Here is a 19,321-nt window from a genome sequence, read left to right on the forward strand (position 1 = left end):
GAGAGGGCACAAATCATCGACACAGAGATATAAACAGGCTAAGCGAGCGGGCACAACATTGGCAGGTGGGGTATAACCGGGGGGGGAAACGCGAACTTGTGCACTTTGGCGGCAAGAGTGGAAAAGCAGCAAATTATTTAATTCGAGAGAGGTGAGGGAATGCTGAGGTACAGAGGGATCTGGGTGTCTTGGTACATCAATCACAAAAGAGTTAGCGTGCAGGTACAGCAAGCGATGAGGGAGGCCAATGAAACGTTGGCGCTTATTGCAAAGGGAACGGAACATAAAAGTCGGGAATTGTGGCTACCGTTGTACAGGGCATTAGACCTCGTCTGGAAAACTGTGAACAGTTTTGGGCTATTTGGTCTAAGAAAGGATACAAATGCATTAGAAGCAGTTCAGAGAAGGTTCACTGGACTGATTTCTGGAAGGGGGATCTTACGAAGAAAGGTTGAGCAAGTTGGGCCTGTATCCATCGGAGTTTAGAAGAATGAGTGGTGACCTGATTGAAATCTATAAGATTCTGAGGGGTCTTGACAGGGTGGATGCTGAGGCGATGATTCTCTTGGTAGGGAAGTTTAAAACTAGGGTTCGCAAGTTTAAAAATAAGGGGGCTCCCATTTAAGACAGAGCTGAGGAGGATTTTATTCTCTCAGAGGGTCGTTAGTCTGGGGAATTCTCTTCCCCAGACAGCAGTGGAGGTTGGGTCACTGAATTTATTCCAGGCTGAGTTAGACAGTTTTTTGATTAACAAGAGAGTCAAGGGTTATGGGTGACAGAGAGGGAAGTGGAGCTCAGGCCACAGTCAGATCAGCCATGATCTTGGTGACTGGTGGAGCAAGCTTGATGGGCTGAATGTCTTCCTCCTGCTCATAACTCTTGTGTTCTTGTATTCAGCCCAGGTTGGCCAGAGCAGCCTCCAGCGAGAGCGCCCCCAACGAGGAGCTGTCGGAAGGGCGGGTTCTTCGGAAGAGTGCGTCGTTCTCCCAGGGGGAGCCCACTGTCCTCCATCGACGGGTCGGTGCCCCACTGGAAATCCCGTTGATGCAGCCGGATTCGCGAGGTAGCCCGGAACCGTCGCTGTTCCTGCTGAAAGAATCTCCCTCCCTCTCCGCCCTGACAGACCCCTCCAAGTACGATGGCTCCAGACCACCGACGCCGGTCAGGTCAGTGGCAACCAAGGAGGTGCCTCAACGACCAGCTACGCCCGAGATCAAAATCGTGGCTCCAGTCGAGCCTAAGAAGGTGGAGGAGGAGAACGTGGATGGGGAAGGACCTTATAGGAAGATTATGATTGGGAAAACCACAGTCATAACGCATAGTAACCTGACACCTGAACCTGTCTCGCCCCCGCCCAGCTCTGAAGATGGCTTACTGGATGCAACAGCAAGCGAGGCCGATCAACAGAAAGCGAACTTGGCGATTCCATCAATCCCAGCAGCTTCCCAACTAGACCAGAAGGGACCTGAGCCCACCATCAGGAGCAAACTCCACGTGTCTGTCCAACCAGTTCACGAGGTCCAACCCATGCCCGTGCCAGCGCCGCGCTCGTCTAGGAGCAGAGTGACCCCAGCCCTGGAGGTGGGCAGCCTGGTAGCACCAGAGGCAGCCTCCCCCGCCGCCAGTGTGGCAGCTCAGGGAGCGGCCAGGAAGGACGCGGCCAAACCCTGGCAAAGCGTAGCCGAGAGGGACACGGCCGTGACTCGCCAAGCCCCTGCGGCCAGAGACAGCACCAAGCCCTCCGAGGTGGGCCCCGCCGCACCCCAGGCAGACGCAGCGGACCTGGGGAAGGCGGAGCGGCGAGAGGCCAGCTTAACCCAGGAGGCCGTCCCCAAAATGAAGGTCAAGTCGTCCAGCATGGGGCAGTTCTTAAATATCGAGAATATCGAATCCGAGGAGGTGTTTGAGGCAAAGTTCAAGAAGGCCAAGCAGTCGTCGTTAAGCCGGAGCCTCAAACACCTCATGAGGCCCAAGTCGGAGGAGAAGCTAGGGCAACACCCCCAGACCGGGGAAAACGTTTATCGGCCGGGGGCAATGGGGGCACCCTTACAGGTCATGAAAGGGCAAGAGACCTTCCTAAAGCACGACGAGGGGAAGTCCAGGTCCAGGTCTGAGCAGAACATTCCAGAAGCCACAAAGGAATCCAGCTTTGTCAGGAAGTTGTCCCTGAGGTTCAAGGGGACGCCAGCAGGTGAAAGGAAAGAGGAGAAGGTGAGAGAAGATCAGGCGAGCAGAGGGCGCAAACTCTCCTGGTCTTTCGGGAGAAGCAACGCAAAGGACAAGAAAATGGAAGAGAGGCCGGAGCCCGAGGCCGGAAGTAAGGACCTCAAAGCCCTGCAGATCGACTCTGAGCCCCTCAAGAAGGAGCATAAAAGCTCACCAGCTTTGGCCATGCAGAGGAAGATCGAGTCGACGATCTCAGGGATCTCTCTTCGCTTTGGCCGCAGTCACTCGGAGGAAAGGATGGAGGGGCCCCCGTCAGAGCCCGGAACGCCTGTCCTGCAAGAGGCAAAGGAGGGCAGGCGAGGCCCCTTCCTGTCCCTGCTGAGGAGGTCCACCTCGGAGGCAGGGTCACTGAAGAAGGTGGGAATCCCCCAGAACCAGTTGGCGACGCAGACCCGCTCCACACCCTCCTCGGAGTCACTGCATTCAGAGACCAGCGTGTCCTCCAAACAGGAGAAAGGTAGGGAGGGTCCTCACTTCTCCATGCTGCTCCTTTACAGCACAGAAACAGGCCATTCGGCCCGGCCGCTCCATGCTGGTGTTAATGCTCCACACGCGCTTGCTCCCAACCCTCTTCATCTCACTTCCTTCCATCCCTCTCTCAAAGAGTCGTTTAGTAGTACAGAGGGTATTGATGAGAAAAGACACTTTGTTGAAGCTTTTCGTCTTGCACTCATTAGGACAATCACAAGGATACCAATGTCAGGGGAAACAACAAATTAACTCTCTTCTCATACGGTATAAAGTTGCTGTTTCCCCTGACATTGTGATCCTTGTGATTGTCCTGATGAGTTCAAGATGAAAAGCTTGGACAAGGTGTCTTTTTTCATCAATACTCATATTCCTCTCTCCCTTAAGTGTATCTTGTGCTATTTTCAATTATTCCCTGTGGTAGCGAGTTCCACACACGATCCACGCTTTAGTTACAGATGTTTCTCCTGAATTCCCTAGTGGATTTGCTGGAGACTACCTCACATCTGGAAGTCCCTGTGGTGCAGTGGGCAGCATCTCTGCCCCTGGACCAGAAGCCCTGGGTTTGAGGCGCTCCAGGACTTGCTGGCCATGGAAGATGCGTTTGTAATGTGGCCAAACAGCTCACCTTGGAAACCCATCCAGCACACACCAGTGGCAGAGAGCACTGCTCAACCACACGATGGGATGAAAGCCTCTACCGGTCACTATCCATAACTCCAGAAAAAAGTGCATGTTGCCATAGTAACTCAGTGAACTGTAACACATCACCATCTTATGTTGATGACCCCTTGTTCTGGTCTTTTCGATAAGCCGAAACATCTTCTCTATGTCCACCCCATTGGAGACCATCACCCCTCAGCCCTCTCCCTTCGAGAGGGAAGAGCCCCAGTCTGTTCCACCTCTCCTGATGGTTGTCGGGATTGTTGGAACACACCATGTCCTATCAGGGGCCTCCAGGCCAACTTATTAGAGTGACCCATTGTGATGGAGTTTATGTTTGCCTGAGGCTGTCCCCGAGCCTACTCTGTCATTCAGATTCCATCTGTATTGTGACACCCCTTACTCACCCTAGCTCCATTTCCCTCGACACCTTTATCAACAAAATTCAATCAATCTCAGTCTTGAAAGCTCCAGTTGACCCTCAGCCTGGTCAGTGGCCAGAGAATTCCAGATTTCCACCCTCTTTTATGTGAGGAAGTGCTCTCTACCAGACATCACCCCTGAGCGGCCTGGCTCGAATTGTTGGCGTTACTTTCCCTCGTTCACAAGAGGAAATGGTTTCTCTTTACGTACCCTTTTTAAAGATTTTAAACACTTTGATCAGACCGCCCCTCGAGGTATTTCTTTATTCTTTCATGGGATGTGGGTGTCACTGGCAAGGCCAGCATTTGTTGCCCATCCCTAATTGCCCTTGAACTGAGTGGCTTGCTAAGGCCATTTCAGAGTCAACCCCATTGCTGCGGGTCTGGAGTCACGTGTAGGCCAGACCAGGTAAGGACAGCAGATTTCCTGCCTTCATTTCCCTAAAGTGAGCTAGATGTGGGGTTTTTTGTGGCAATCAGTGACTAGCTTTATATTCCAGATTTATTAATTGAATTTAAATTCCACCAGCCATGGCGGGATTTGAACCCACGTCCCCAGAGCCCGAACATGGATGGCTGGTCCAGTGACAGTACCGCTGCAGCACCAGCTTCCTCATGAGAGGAATCTATGGGGAAACTGCTCCTTTTCCCTGCTGTCCCGCAATGTAACATGATTTGCCCAAACAGCTTTGAGGAAATTCCCAGGCACCGGCTCACTCAGGGGCCCGATCCCATTTGTCCAAGTAGGGAAACCTTGGGAATATGTTGGTAAGAGTCAGTGCTCACCGAGAACTGACTGTGTGCATCCCTCGCCCAGTGTCTCTGGACCTGACTATTGCCAGTGCTCTCCTGGAGGGCCGCTCACCTTCCACTCTCCAGGAACCTGACACCATTCAAACCTTTGGTCTCCGTATCCCAAACCACAGCTAAAGCCCTATTCCCCCCGCACCCCTGCCTTGGCTCCCCGGTCAGCAATATCTCGATTTTTAAAATTCTGATCCTTGTTTTCAAATCCCACCCCCCCACCATGGCCTCACCCCTCCCTGTCGCTGAGATCTCCTCCAGCCCAGCAAGCCTCCCCGATATCTGCGCTCATCTAATTCTGGCCATTTGTGCATCGCTGATTTCCTTCGGTCCACCAATGGCGGCCGTGCCTTCAGCTGCCTGGGCCCTAAGCTCTGGAATTCCCTCCCTAAACCCCTCCGGCTTTCCTTCCTCATCTGAGACACCCGTTGAAACCCACCCTCGTGTGGCCAGGTGTCAAACTTTGTCTGATTTACGTCTCTGTGAAGCGCCTCGGGAGGTTTTTTTTTTTACGGTGCTATATAAATGCACGTTGTTGTTGGTGTTTTTGGGCTCTATAACAGCCCACAGGGCACAGCCTCCCAATCACACAGCACTGCTCAGACTTCTCCCAGGGCAGCCATACCTCTTCAGCCAACGGAGTTAGGTGGGAGCATCCCAGCTGACCGGAGCTCCGGGCGTCAGTAAGGAACCTGATTGGCTGCTGGTCGCCCTGGGGTATCCCAGACCTTGGCCTCCGCACTCTTCCCTCCAGCCCCAACACAAACCAACCCCCCCACCACCCCCCACCACCACCAACTCCACACGGCTCAGTGAGAGGCACTCTCGCTTCTGAGTCAGAGAATCCGAGGGCTCACGCACCCCACCAGAGAATTGAGGAAGTGTTTTAACTGCCGAGGGAGGGGACCAGCAGGCAAGAGGGAAACCTCCCTGGAGCGGTTGGATAAATCATTTGCATATTTAAACGGTTAATTGATTATTGTATTTAACCCAGGATTCTGGCTTGATCAGCCGGCCCATGCAATTCACCAGGGGCAACAGAATGTGCGGCGGGGGGGGGGTGGGGGGCGGTGGGGGGAGGAGCCATTGTTCCATGAAACTGACAGGCTGGGAAGCCTTTAACCAGCGACGCCGCAGGGCTGCTGCCCCGCCTTTGTGAAAGGAAGGCCTGCGCTCAGGGGTATTTGCTCAGGTGGCCGGGTTTCGCCGGCTCACGGGGGGTGTTTTCCAACTTTTCGGAGGTCATTTCACCCACTTTGAACTTTAATCCCCTGGAACCTGACCTTCCCCTGCTGTCAGCCCTAACTGCAGCATGGACCCCGTCATCCAGACCATGAACCTCTGGTGAGAAACCAGACAGGTTTGCGTCAGGAGCAAGCACCAGCGGCTGCCTTCGCCTCAGTCACACGCTGCTCCGCCAAGGCAGAGGGGACAGACGCAGAGGCCCAACTAGCGGGAGGCGGCACTCCCAACCCAGGGTTAGCAGACAGAGTTGGTGGGGGGGACCTGCTCTCAAGAGACTCAGGCTTTCACGTCAGCTCATGCTGTTGACATCTGCGGCCTCCCTGAACTGGAGTTGGTGGGCTTGCATTGTCAATGGCCTTCAGGTGATCACTGAAGGGCAAACCCCTGGCTCTCCCTCTCTCTCTCTCTCCCCCCCTCTCTTTGGAGTCGTGTGTTCTCTTCCCCTGCAAGGGGAGAAAGCAGGGAATTAAGAGGGTGAGCAATGGCACGTGCAGAGAGAACAGAATGACTACATTTGTGGAGGGCGACTGTGAGGTGTGATATCAATGAAATGAGAGTGAGTGTGAGCATTGGCTGTTCAGAGGGGGGATGTGAGGAGGTGCTAAGAGAGAGAGAGAGAGAGAGAGGAATGAGCGGAGCTGCAGGGTATGTTGGTCAGTGAAACACAGTGCAGGAGAACGCTGGGCAAGTCAAGAGTGTGGCACCCGACAGTGGAATGTCCAATGAACCTGTCGGGGCAAGACCTTCTGGTTCAAGCTCCCGCATTCTCGCTGCTCGTTTCCTCGACTACTTCCATCCACTTCTGCTTGGTTCGAGAGGCTGGCCTCTCCCTCCCATCCACAGGCAATGGCTGTTCAGTCCCTCTGACCCCGCAGCCAGACCTTCAGGTAAGGGTCAGTGACCCCGGAGGGGGGCACCTATCCCAGGTCCCCGCTCCATCCCTGGCGTTGCTCCGGCTGCAATGCTGAATTCAGGCACTCTGACCCTTAAATAGAAATCCTTTCTTTGACAGAACGTAAGTTGTCATCGTGCCAGCACTCTGTAGTTGGCCAGGAAACCCAGAAGCAGTGTTGTCTGTGTCTGCGCCCGGGAAAAAACCCCACTGATGAAACAAACAGGTTTCCGCTCCACCACCTCCAGCCCCAAGCAGACCTATTTCTGTAAAACTCCGCCCTTCAGCAGAGGCTTCAGTCTGACAGCGCAGTGCAGTGTCGAGGGGAGTGCTGCACTCTCAGAGATGCCGACTTTCAGGTGTGATTGTAAATGGAGACCCCGCCTGGTCTCTCAAGTGGCCTCGAGATCCCATGGCACTGTTTCGAAACAGAGCATGGGGGTTCTCCCTGGTGTCCTGGGCCAACATTAAACCTCAACCAGCACTACAAGAAAAACAACAGCCTGGTCACCGTCACTTTGCTGCTTGTGAGATCTTGCTGTGCACAAAGTTGCCTTCCACCTGCCTTGCAATACAACAGTGACTGCGCTGCAGAAGCACGTCATTGGCTGTAAAGTACTTAAGGAAGTCCTAAAGTTGTGAAAGGTGCTATATAAATGCAAGTTCTCTCTTTGACGTTACACAATTCTTCCAATACCTTATCCCCCCTCCAGTCAAGCACCGCGTTCATTTGGCTGTGATGATTATTCTTTACCCGTGTCTTTTACTGTGTTCACAGAATGTTGCTAGCAATGGACAGATTTTCTGTAGTAACAGAGGTTAAGGGTGGGTTTTAACTGTAAGTTTCGTTCAGTCACTTATTTTCAATTATCTACAGGGTTGACTCATGGAGAGCGAAGATCCCGGTGGGATCGATGGGGATTCTCACGAATGAGGAGAGACAAGGCAATATCACAACCCAACATCTCGCTGGCTGTGGCCTCTGAGGACAGGGAAACGCCGTATCAAAGGAGCGCTTCAGGTACTGGAGAGGGAGCTTCCCTCTGTGTCTAACCCCGTGCTGTACCTGTCCTGGGAGTGGTGGAGGGGACAGTGTAGAGGGAGCTTTCCTCTGTGTCTCACCCCGGGCTCTACCTGCCCTGGGAGTGTTTGATGGGGACAGTGTAGAGGGAGCTTTACTCTGTATCTAACCCCGTGCTGTAGCTGCCCTGGGAATGTTTGATGGGGACAGTGTAGAGGGAGCTTTCCTCTGTGTCTCACCCCGTGCTGTACCTGTCCTGGGAGTGGTTGATGGGGACGGTGTAGAGGGATCTTTACTCTGTGTCTCACCCCGTGCTCTACCTGTCCTGGGAGTGTTTGATGTGGACAGTGTAGAGGGAGCTTTACTCTGTATCTAACCCCGTGCTGTACCTGTCCTGGGAGTGTTTGATGGGGACGGTGTAGATGGATCTTTACTCTGTATCTAACCCCGTGCGGTACCTGTCCTGGGAGTGTTTGATGGGGATGGTGTAGAGGGAGCTTTACCCTGTATCTAACCCCGTGCGGTACCTGTCCTGGGAGTGTTTGATGGGGACAGTGTAGAGGGAGCTTTACCCTGTATCTAATCCCTTGCTGTACCTGTCCTGGGAGCGTTTGATGGGGACAGTGTAGAGGGAGCTTTACTCTGTATCTAACCCCGTGCTGTACCTGTCCTGGGAGTGTGTGATGGGGACAGTGTAGAGGGAGCTTTACTCTGTATCTAACCCCGTGCTGTACCTGTCCTGGGAGTGTTTGATGGGGACGGTGTAGAGGGAGCTTTACTCTGTATCTAATCCCGTGCTGTACCTGTCCTGGGAGTGTTTGATGGGGACAGTGTAGAGGGAGCTTTACTCTGTATCTGAGACTTCCGGGAAAGCCTAGAGAGTTGGCAATGGTTTGTGCATTTTGGGAGAGTGGGGCTGGACGTTTATGTAAATGTCTTTTTAGCTTGACGAGTTTTTCTTTTGATTGTATTCACAGATTTCCCACCCGTCTTCCATGTTAAGCTTAAAGATCAGTTGCTGCTCGAAGGTGACCCCTTGACCCTCTGTAGTTTACCAGCAGGAAGCCCAACACCCATTGTCACCTGGTCCAAAGGTCAGTTTCTGTGACTCATGCACTTGGCAACACCATCGCTACACCTCTCTGCCGCTGTGAAGTCATCCTCGGTCGCAGCACTCTCTCTCTCTCTCTCTCCACCATAACCACCATTTTGTCTGTTTTTACATCTTTCAGATCAGAGGTCGCTGGGACCTGATGACCGGGTTAAGGTCGTCTCCTGCCCTGATGGCCGGCAGCTGGTGACCATAATGAAAACCTCGAGAAAGGACATTGGTGCCTACGAGTGTTCAGCTACCAACCCGCTGGGCTCAGCGAGCAGTTGCTGCACTGTGTCCCTTGCGCGTAAGTGCCTCAACTAAAAACCCCTATCACTACAGGGCGATGGGAATATTCACCCCCTCCCACAATCACTGAACATTCACCGGATACTCGGGATGTCCCCAAGTAATTTCAATTGCCAGACAGCGTGAGAGAGGAATTTTTCCAGAATATTATTTTCCCTTATGGGCTTTGGGTGGTTCCTCCCTGCTGCTGCTGGGAGATTACACACCTAGGGTGGGGAGCGTGGGGTGGGGGTGGGGTGGTGGTGGTTGGGGTGGAGAGTGGTGTGGGTGGGGGTAGTGGAGGGGTTGAAAGTGCAGAGTGGTGTGGGTGGGTGTTGGGATGGGGTTGGTTGCACAGCATGTCTGTGAAAGAAGCCTTCATAGTCTTTGCAATGTTAACAGCAAGTCTTTATTAGCTACTTGTAACTATATACATATATACAGTAAAGGGTACAGTCATGGAGTTATCTCCATCTCTAGGTCTTAACATGTCTCTGGCCAACACCATGCTGACCCTAGGTCTAGGTCATATGCCTTCTTACATCACTGTGTGGGTGCTGCTATACTCGGTCCCACATTAACCCTGTATGTGCCAGACCCTGATACTACACCTCCCCCCAAGTATTTATCCCATGGATATAGAGTTACTTTAGCTTACTTCAAGTCTTATTGTTATAAGTCTTGTGCATTTACCTCATTGTTACAGCCTTAGTGCTATTCCAACATCATTGTTATTACAGTATTGACATGAACAACATTCTCACTGTCCCATCTTCACCCTGCAAGTCCCTGAAGTTAGAAGCTGAGCTGGTCTGGAGGCTTTCTGACCCTTCCACATCTCACTCGCCGTTCTGCCGGGACAGTGGCGGGCTCTGGCGATTCCGTTCCTTGTTGTCGGCTTGGAGTTGGACTGGCGTTTGGGTTCGCCTTCGTTCTTTTCTCCCACTGCTTACGTGGACCCCCAAGCCTGGTCGGTCCGGCTGTTGCATCGCTGCATGGTCGCTGTTACTCTCGATCTCTTCTTGCGAGGTGGACGAGGATGGTATTCGATTCCTTGGTGCAGGTTGTTCTTCTTCCTCTGTGTGGGTTGTCTGGCTGCCCCATGAGTGGCTGAGGAAGAGCGTTCCTGTGGCCAGAAGCTTTTGTTGTTGATGGGTGAGAGACTGCTACCTTTCTCCAGCATCCCTTGTGGCTGTGACATGCTGGCTGGAAGCTGCGGTGTGTGCGCAGTGGTTGCCATATCGACCAGCTGTGCCATCATCATAGCTGGAGGTAGAGGCTTCTCAGACATGCTGGTCATTCTCTGGTACCACTTCCACCTGAGGTGCCATGGTAACCTCATGGGCGGTAGGTTGGTCTGACCGTTGGGCACTTTCCAGGCCCTGGAATGATAAAGGACAAACCTGCTCTTCAAAGAGAGAAGAGATCAAAGGTGAAACCTGAGTCTGAACACTCTTTAGCGTTTGAGTACTCAGGGCTGCGCTGTTCTGATTGGCTAATGACAGCGGTAGTCTTGACGTCTTCCATCGTCTGGAGGAAATTCAGGGTTACGTGGGCATCCCTGCTCAGGAGAGAGAAAGGCTGGTTACGGAGACATACATCAGCCCAAAGATTTGTTTACTGCTCCACGGTATATTCTCTCTGCCGCTCGGTTTTTCCATTACAGAGTATCATTCCCCGGGCTGCATTTCGGCCTCACACTCGATAATTGCACTTCTGCCAATCGTGTTTTGAAAGACCTCACGCTCTTTACCAGGAAATTCTTCACTGGAGCAGAGAAGACTGAGGGGCGACCTGATCGAGGTGTACAAGGTTATGAGGGGCATGGACAGGGTGGGTAGGGAGCAGCTGTTCCCCTTAGTTGAAGGGTCAGTCACGAGGGGGCATAAGTTCAAGGTGAGGGGCAGGAGGTTTAGGGGGGATGTGAGGAAAACCTTTTTTACCCAGAGGGTGGTGACGGTCTGGAATGCGCTGCCTGGGAGGGTGGTGGAGGCGGGTTGCCTCACATCCTTTAAAAAGTACCTGAATGAGCACTTGGCACATCAGAACATTCAAGGCTATGGGCCAAGTGCTGGTAAATGGGATTAGGTAGGTAGGTCAGGTGTTTCTCACGTGTCAGTGCAGACTCGATGGGCCGAAGGCCCTCTTCTGCACTCTGTGATTCTGTGATTCTATCTTCGCTTGTCATTCCATGTCCTGGATTTTCATCTCTTCATAGACCTCTTTGGGAATGTCATGTTTTTCTAAGATTCCTTCCAAATGTGCAACTGTTACCATCAGTGTCACAGTCTCATCCTTGTACCTCTCAGCTTCCTCCCGGAATAGGGAACATTCCTAAGTCTTCTCTGAAAACCGGGTCATCAGTTCCCTCAGAGTGGCATTAAATTCATTTAGTCTCATTTTGTAATGTCCCCAAGGGACAAAAGCAGAAATCATATCACCTTGTCCTAGACTCCCCACCAACAGAAAACGTTTCTCTCTATCTACACTAGCAGTTCCTTCTAAAATCCTAAAAAAAATCAATCGAGTTTGAGAAAGTGGTTAATAAGCATTATGGGATCCTGGGTAAAGAGAGGCATTGAAAATGAAATAAAGTTATGATCCTTTATATAACAGTGTTTCAGCCTGAACTGGAGTACCAGTGGGCACCACAATTTCGGAAGGATGTGAAAACTTCAGAGAGGGTGCAGGATGGATTCATGAGAATGGGTCCAGCCAAGAGGAACTTAGTTACTTAGAAAGACTAGAGAAAATGGGACTGTTCTCCTTGGAGAACAGAACATTGAGAAGAGATTTGATCGAGGTGCTCAAAGTCATGAGGGGGTCCAGGCAGAATACACGGGGAGAAACTGTTCCCATTGATGGAGGGATCGAAAACAAGAGGGTACAGATTTCAGCTGATTGACAAAAGAAGCAATGGTGACATGAGGAAAGCCTTCTTTACGCAGCGAGTGGTTAGGGTCCGGAATGCACTGCCTGACAGTGTGGTGGAGACAGGCACAATCGTGGCTTTCAAAAGAGAACTGGATCACTATCTGAAGAAGAAATATTTCCAGGGCTTCGGGGAAAGGGTAAGGGAGCTGGATGAGTTATGTAGCTCTTACAGAGAGCTGGGAGAGACATGAAGTACCGAATGGCCTCCTTCTGTGCTGTAACCGTTCACTGAAATCACCCTCTAACCATCTGTTTTCCAGGGTATTCAAGTTAGGTTTGTGTAGTCTCTCCTCAAACTTTAATTCTCGGAGCCCCAGTAACATTCTCATGACTCGTCTCTTCCTTAGTGAGTGAGTGGGTGAGTGGGTGAGTGAGTGAGTGAGTGAGGGAGTGAGTGAGTAGCCTTCCTAAGGTGTGGTCTCCGGAACTGTTCACAGCTACTCCAGATGTGGTCTAAGCAGGGCTTTGTATCACTGTGGGAAAGATTAATATGTTTATGTACATTAGCCCTCTATTTGCCGCACTGACTTTCATCATTTCAGCAGAGATTCTATGAGAAGTTGTCACCTTTCAGGCTGGCCATTTGCTTTAAAACACGATGGGTTTGGGTTAAACTGTACATTGGACCCATGATTGACTGACTGGTACACAGGTATCAATGGACAATCTTAACCTCCCCAGTGAGACATTCTCTGTTTGAATATGAACTCCCAGGAAATGGACATCACTGGCAAGGCTGCTGTTTATGCCTATCCCAACATGTAGTACATTTTGAAGGGGTTGTAATGTAGGAAACTTGCAGTCCATTTGCACACAGTAAGACCTCACAACTCATTGATAAATAACCAGATAATCTGATTTTTAGTGATGTTGGTTGATGAATAAATATTGGCCCTGGACACTGGGCCCTGCTCTTCTTCAAAATAGCGGCCCTGGGATTTTTTTTACCCACCTGAAAGGGCACACGAGCCCTCGGTTTAATGCCTCATCCAAAAAACGGCATCTCCAACAGTGCAACACTCCCTCAGTACTGCACCAGTAGTGTCTGTCTGGACTGTACGAAGTGGGCCTTAAACCCTTGGCCCCCTGACTCAGACGTGAGTGAGTGAGGTGAGCGAGTCAGTGAGTGAATGAGCGAGTGAGTCGGTGAGCGAGTGAGTCGGTGAGCGAGTGAGTCGGTGAGCGAGTGAGTCGGTGAGCGAGTGAGTCGGTGAGCGAGTGAGTCGGTGAGTGAGTCGGTGAGTGAGTCGGTGAGTGAGTCGGTGAGTGAGTCGGTGAGTGAGTCGGTGAGTGAGTCGGTGAGTGAGTCGGTGAGTGAGTCGGTGAGTTAGTGAGTTAGTGAGTCGGTGAGCGAGTCGGTGAGTGAGTGAGTCCGTTGGTGAGTGAGTCAGTGAGTGAGTGCCACACGCTGAGTCACATCAGGAGGAGCCTGCATTGAGTTGGAGAGACATAGGGAGGGAAATCTCTAATCTGAACTCGTTCCTCCAAACTACATCCAGCTTTTGATCTGTTTCCCAGGTCTCCCAGGACGACCAGGACCCCCTGAAATTCCTCAAAAATACAAGAACACAGCCCTCATCCTGTGGAAGCCAGCGGACACTCCAGGCCCTTGCAGCTACACACTGGAACAGAAACTGTTTGGTAAGGACTCAATCCACTCGGGACAGGAAGGCTTGGGTTCTCCAGGCCTTTGTATCCCGTACACGTCTCTGTGTTAGCTAGTGCTGAGGGCAAACTGTGCGGCCATAATTGTCTACAGAGGAAGACTCAACAGGAAATACCTAACCACTCCAGATGGGTTTCATCGTAAGAGCATTGGAAAGGAGAAAGGACACAATGAGACCACTGAAGCCCCCATCTATCCAAAATTCCCACATTCCCAGTTTAGTGTCCAACTTTGCCTCTAGCATGAAGACCACCTCCATTACATCGCCTGACTCTCCCCATCTCAGCTCATCCATTGTTGAGACCCTCATCTATGTCTTTGTTACCTCTAGAGTCAAATATTCCACTGCCCTCTAGGCCAGCCTCCTAGGCTCTACCCTCCTTAAGCATAAGATCATTGAAAACTCTGCTGCCCTCGTCCTAACTTGCACTAAGTTGCACTCACCCGTTGACTTCCAGTCCTGAAAATTCTCATTCTTTTTCTTCATCCCTTCATGGCCCCTCCCTATCTCTGTAACCTCCCCCAGTCCCAAAGCTCTCCGAGATCCCTGCACTTTTACAATTCTGGCCTCCTGCAGGCTTTCAGTTTCCTCTGCTCGACCCGTGGAGGCTGCACCTTCTTCTTCCGAGGCCCTAGACTCTGGAATTGCCACCCTAAAACTCACCCTCTCTCTCTCTCCCTTCCTTTAAGATGCTCCTCCTTAAAGCTTCCTTCATTGACCAAGCTTTTGATCACCTGTCCTAATATCTGCTTATGTGGCTCGATGTCACGGCTTATCCGATTATCAATCCTGTGAAGGGCTTGGGGGAAGTTTTACAATGTCAAAGGTGCTATATAAATGGAAGTTGTATGTTTGCTTAATGGAAATTATTGATTTCTTGTGACAGGAGAGGACAGCTGGAAGGTTACCTCAGCTGGAATCACTGACTGTTTCTTCAATGCCACGGAGTTAACAAGCGGCACCTTCAAGTTTCGAGTGGCTTGTGTCAACAAAGCTGGTCAAGGCCCCTACAGTCAAAGTTCAGAAAAGATCGTTATTGAGGATGAGAAACCGGGTATGTAAGCTTAGTGTGAGCCTTTGTGATCAATGGGAGTGATAGGGCCAGGATTGGGAATGCTCTGTGCATTGCGAGATTATCTAACACTCAGGGGACAGGTCCACTGCTGCCCAAACCTCGAGGTGGAGCACAGATATCCCCATTGCTCCCTCGTGTGTGCCCCAGCTGATGGGGTTGGGTTGGGTGGGGTTGGGTTGGGTTATATTGAGCTGGGTTGGGTTGGTTTTGTTGGGCTGGATGGGGTTAGGTTGGATTGGGTGGGGTTAGGTTGGACTGGGCGGGATTGGATTGGCTTGGATGGGATTGGGTTAGATTGGGTTGGGTTGGGTTGAGTTTGAGTTGGGTTGCATTGGGTAGGATTAGGTTGGATTGGGTGGCATTGTCTTGGATGGAGTTGGGCTGGGTTGAGTTGGGCTGAGTTGGATTGGATTGGATTGGATTGGATTGGATTGGATTGGATTGGATTGGATTGGATTGGATTGGATTGGTTTGAGTTGAATTGGATTGGTTTGGATTGGGTTTGGGTAGAATGGGTTGGATTGGTTGGTGTGGACTGATGTGGATGGGGCTGGGGTAAAATGGGTGGGGTTGAGTTGGGTTGGTTGGTATGGATTGAGTTGGATTGTTGTGGGTTGGACTGGGAGGAGTTAGGTTGGATTAGGATGGATTGAGTTGGGTGGGTTGGTAGAATTGGGGGCTTCGTGGGTGGGGTTGGATTGGATTTGGTTGGATTGTTTTAGATTAGATTGGATTGTGTTGGTTTCAGTTGCGTTAGGTTGGGTTGGGTTTGGCTGGATTGGGTTGGGTTAGTTTCAGTTGCATTAAGTTGGGTTGGGTTGGATTGGGTTCAGTTGTGTTTGGTTGGATTGGGTTTGGCTGGGTTCAGTTGCATTAGGTTGGGTTGGGTTGGGTTCAGTTGTGTTTGGTTGGGTTGGGTTTGGTTGGATTAGATTGGATTTGATTTGGTTGGATTGGGTTGGGTGGGTTTCAGTTGCATTGGGTTGGGTTGGTGATGCTAGGTTTCCTATCAGCTGTGGAGGGTAACCATCCAGCTAGAGGGAGTGTAGGAGTGTCCTGATTTTTATTGGTTAAACATATCTTTACCCAATACCAGGTTAGCCTAATTGCAATGGATCTTCTGCCAATAGGGCCTCCTTCTGCCAACTAGTCCAAAATGACGTGCTGATTACTAACATACTTAAGTCACCCCTGTGCTCACTGACCCACACTGGCTCCCAGTCTGGCAATGCCTCAATTCTAAAATTCTCATCCTTGTTTTCAAACCCCACCCTGGCCTTGCCCCTGCTTAACTGTTGCCTCCTCTCACCCCACAAACCTCCAAGATCTCCTCTCCTCCAATTCTGGCCTCATGCATATCCCTGATTTCCATTGTTCCACCATTGTGCATTCAGCTCTGGAATTCCCTCCTTAAATCTCTCCACCTCCTTTAGGATGCTCCTGGACACTTGTATAAATGCACAATGTATCTGCCAACCTAAAGGTTCTGGAAAGTGATCAGCATCAAAAGACCCAGCTGCTTTATGACTTCCCAGCCCAGGGGCACTGAGGTCAGCAGTTATGCTCCACTATTGCCACCCTGACTGAGCCCAATCCAAAAGGAGCAACTGTGACCTCCTGGTTTGCACAGCTCAGTTACAGAGCCTTCACCAGCCAGTTGTTAATCCTGGCTCAGTGGGGAGCACCCTTACCTCTAAGTCACAAGCGTTCAAGCCGCACTCCAGAGACGTGTGTTAAGCCTAGATTAATTCTCCTGGTGCAGTACTGAGGGAGTGCTGCAGTGCCTCAGGTGCTGCCTTCCTGCTGAGATGTTAAACTGAGGGCCCATCTGCCCTCTCAAGTGAATGTAAAGATCCCATGGCTGAATCTGAAGAAGAGCAGGTGAATTTCCCCCTAGTGTCCTGACCAATGTTTACTCATCAACACCGTTTACTAAATTTGGTCATTATCACATTGCTGTTTGTGGGAGCTTGCTGTGCACAAACTGGCTGCTGCGTTTCCGACATTACAACAGTGACAACACTTCAAAAAGCACTTCATTGGCTGTAAAGCACTTTGGATCATGAAAGGCGCTATATAAATGCAGAAATTCCTTCTGAATCCCAATTAAGCAATATTGCCAGAACACAGATGGCGCCCAGAGAATATGTTCCTCATCACCCAAGTTCTGTCTTTCTTTCCCACTGCCTTTGCTGGGGGGGGGGGGGAAGGTTTAGTCATTATCCGTGATGTCTATTTAATTCTGAGTCTTTTGTCTTTTCATTACAGAGCAACAGCCTCCGGCCGGCCCCACAATCTCTCCAGTGCCAGTCTATTCTGCGAAAGTGACCCCAGCCCCCATCCCAGGACCCTCGCTGGTGGTCTCCCCAATGACTGTCTCCCCCATTCCAACGACTGTCAGCCCTGCACCTTCAAAGTTCACCCCTATCCCATTAACAACAGTCTCCCCCATACCAACAAAGACAGCCTCCCCAGTTCCATCAACAGTCTCCTCCGCCCCCTCGAAATTTGCCCCTCCCCCAAGAAAGACAGTCTCCCCTCCCCCAACAAAGACAGTCTCCCCTCCCCCAGCAGAGACAGTCGCCTCTGTCCCCTCGAAATTTGCCCCTCCCCCAACAAAGACAGTCTCCCCTCCCCCAACAAAGACAGTCTCCCCTCCCCCAACAGAGACCGTCGCCTCCGTCCCCTCGAAATTTGCCCCTCCCCCAACAAAGACAGTCTCCCCTCCCCCAACAAAGACAGTCTCCCCTCCCCCCTCAAAGTTCATCCCTGCTGCCCCCTCCCCTGTTACCCCGTCCGTCTCCCTGTTCTCAGCCTCCATCTCACCAATGCCAGCTCCCTCAGCTGCTGCCGCTGCTCCTTCCCCGAGCGTCTCACCCGTGGGGTCGGACGTGTCGGTGATGCCCAGCAGGATCTTCTCCCCCACCTCCAAAGCTACTGATGGCTCCGCCATGGGATTGAGGCACGGTGTCCCACAGAAACCCTACACATTCATGGAAGAGAAGGCCAGGTAAAGCAATGCAGCTACGCGGGGAGCAGCAGCGCCTAAAGGGGCGCCGCCGCCTCAACAATAACAGCAACTTACATTTGTGTAATTCATCAAAATGTCCCAAGGCAGTGTTTTGCAAACGAAGATTTGATACTGAGCCACATAAGGACTAGCTTGGTCAAAGCAGCATGTTTTAAGGAACATCTTAAAGGAGGGCGGAGAGGATGAGACGTGGAGAAGCGTGGGGGGATGGGGTTTGGGGGGTTAGCTCCAGAGCTCCAGGCCTAGGCAACTGAAGGCACGGCCGCCACTGGGGGAGAAATTAAAATCAGGGATGGGCAACAGGCCAGAGTTAGAAAAACGTGGAGATCTTCAACACCCAGAGAGTAGTGAGAATGTGGAATACATTACACAGGGGGGAAAAAGGCGATGATACACTTAAGGGGGCGCTGGATAAGCGCGTCGGGGGTTTTGTCTGTCTGAGAGGACAGAGGGTTTAAAGTTTCATCTGAAAGTTGGCACCTCCCATAGTGTCGCACTCCTACAGCAGGCAGTTAATCCGAGTGTCTCGACAATCCTTTCGTTTCCATAAAACTGGTATCGAGAAGTTCAAAATGCCCTCAGGTCTGTGAGGCTGAGAGGTTGGATAGGGTATGGATAGGGTGAGGTAAAGTAAGGTGGGAGGAAGCTCATGTGGAGACAAACACCAGCATGGACTAGTGGGGCCGAATGGCCTGTGACTGTGCTGTAGACCCCTGTGTAACAATCTCTGGGATGGGCTTGTTCCATCAGTCACTCCACCAGAGAGTGTGCAATGGTGTCAGTGGTGTCTGCTAAGGCCAGTGAGCACTCATCCACCGCCGATCCATCCCCAGTGTGCACCTGCCCCATGCAGTGGATAAGCCTTGCCCAGCACCGGGGATGGGGGTGGGGAGTTTCTCGAAGCGTCCCTCCCCCCCTTCCCCCGCCACAGCCCCCAAATGCTGGTTCTGCCCTCCTTCCCTACCGCCTCTATGGGGCTTCACTCAACATCACTCACTATGGTGAGTGTTGGAGGGGAACTTCCAGGCGGTGGTGTTCCCAATCTACCTGCTGCCCTTGTCCTTCTCGATGGTAGCGGTCGTGGGTCTGAGAGGTGCTGTGAAGGAGCCTGGGTGAGTTGTTGGTGAGCTGGAGTCCAATCCTGAGCACCACACTTTAGAAAGGATGTCAAGATCTTAGAGAGGAGAGGATATATAGAGGAGATTTCCCAGGGCTGTAGGTAGCTTTAACCTTAGGGCGATGCCCCCTTGTTGTGGACTCAGTCACAGGAGGAAATGGCTGTTCACGTCATTTAGCCCTTCAGTGTCTGGGATGTTTGCGCTTGCTTTGTCACTCAGTGCCTGCTGCCGAGTAGCCGCTCTGCCATCACCGATGACTCTCCACCCAAGTACCGGCTGACTTGCTGTCCTTGCTTTGCAGGGGGCGTTTCGGTGTGGTCCGAGAATGTAAGGAAAATGCCACCGGGAAAATCTTCCTGGCCAAGATTATTCAC

At 51.6% G+C, this 19,321-nt stretch overlaps 1 protein-coding gene across 1 annotated transcript in view; it reads left to right on the forward strand.

Annotated features, from left to right (window-relative positions):
* LOC121285065 (striated muscle preferentially expressed protein kinase-like) overlaps nt 1-19,321 on the forward strand; it is a 191,316-nt gene that overhangs the window by 158,229 nt on the left and 13,766 nt on the right. Inside the window, exons 32-39 of the mRNA XM_041201190.1 lie at nt 898-2,683; nt 7,598-7,741; nt 8,719-8,835; nt 8,974-9,141; nt 13,575-13,697; nt 14,610-14,777; nt 17,613-17,808; nt 19,249-19,321. The exon at nt 19,249-19,321 is cut by the window's right edge and continues 167 nt beyond it. Of these exons, the coding sequence (XP_041057124.1) occupies nt 898-2,683; nt 7,598-7,741; nt 8,719-8,835; nt 8,974-9,141; nt 13,575-13,697; nt 14,610-14,777; nt 17,613-17,808; nt 19,249-19,321 (2,775 nt within the window). The remainder of the gene's footprint in view (nt 1-897; nt 2,684-7,597; nt 7,742-8,718; nt 8,836-8,973; nt 9,142-13,574; nt 13,698-14,609; nt 14,778-17,612; nt 17,809-19,248) is intronic.

The sequence above is a fragment of the Carcharodon carcharias genome, chromosome 12, assembly GCF_017639515.1.
Source record: "Carcharodon carcharias isolate sCarCar2 chromosome 12, sCarCar2.pri, whole genome shotgun sequence".
In the NCBI taxonomy this organism is placed as follows: domain Eukaryota; kingdom Metazoa; phylum Chordata; class Chondrichthyes; order Lamniformes; family Lamnidae; genus Carcharodon; species Carcharodon carcharias.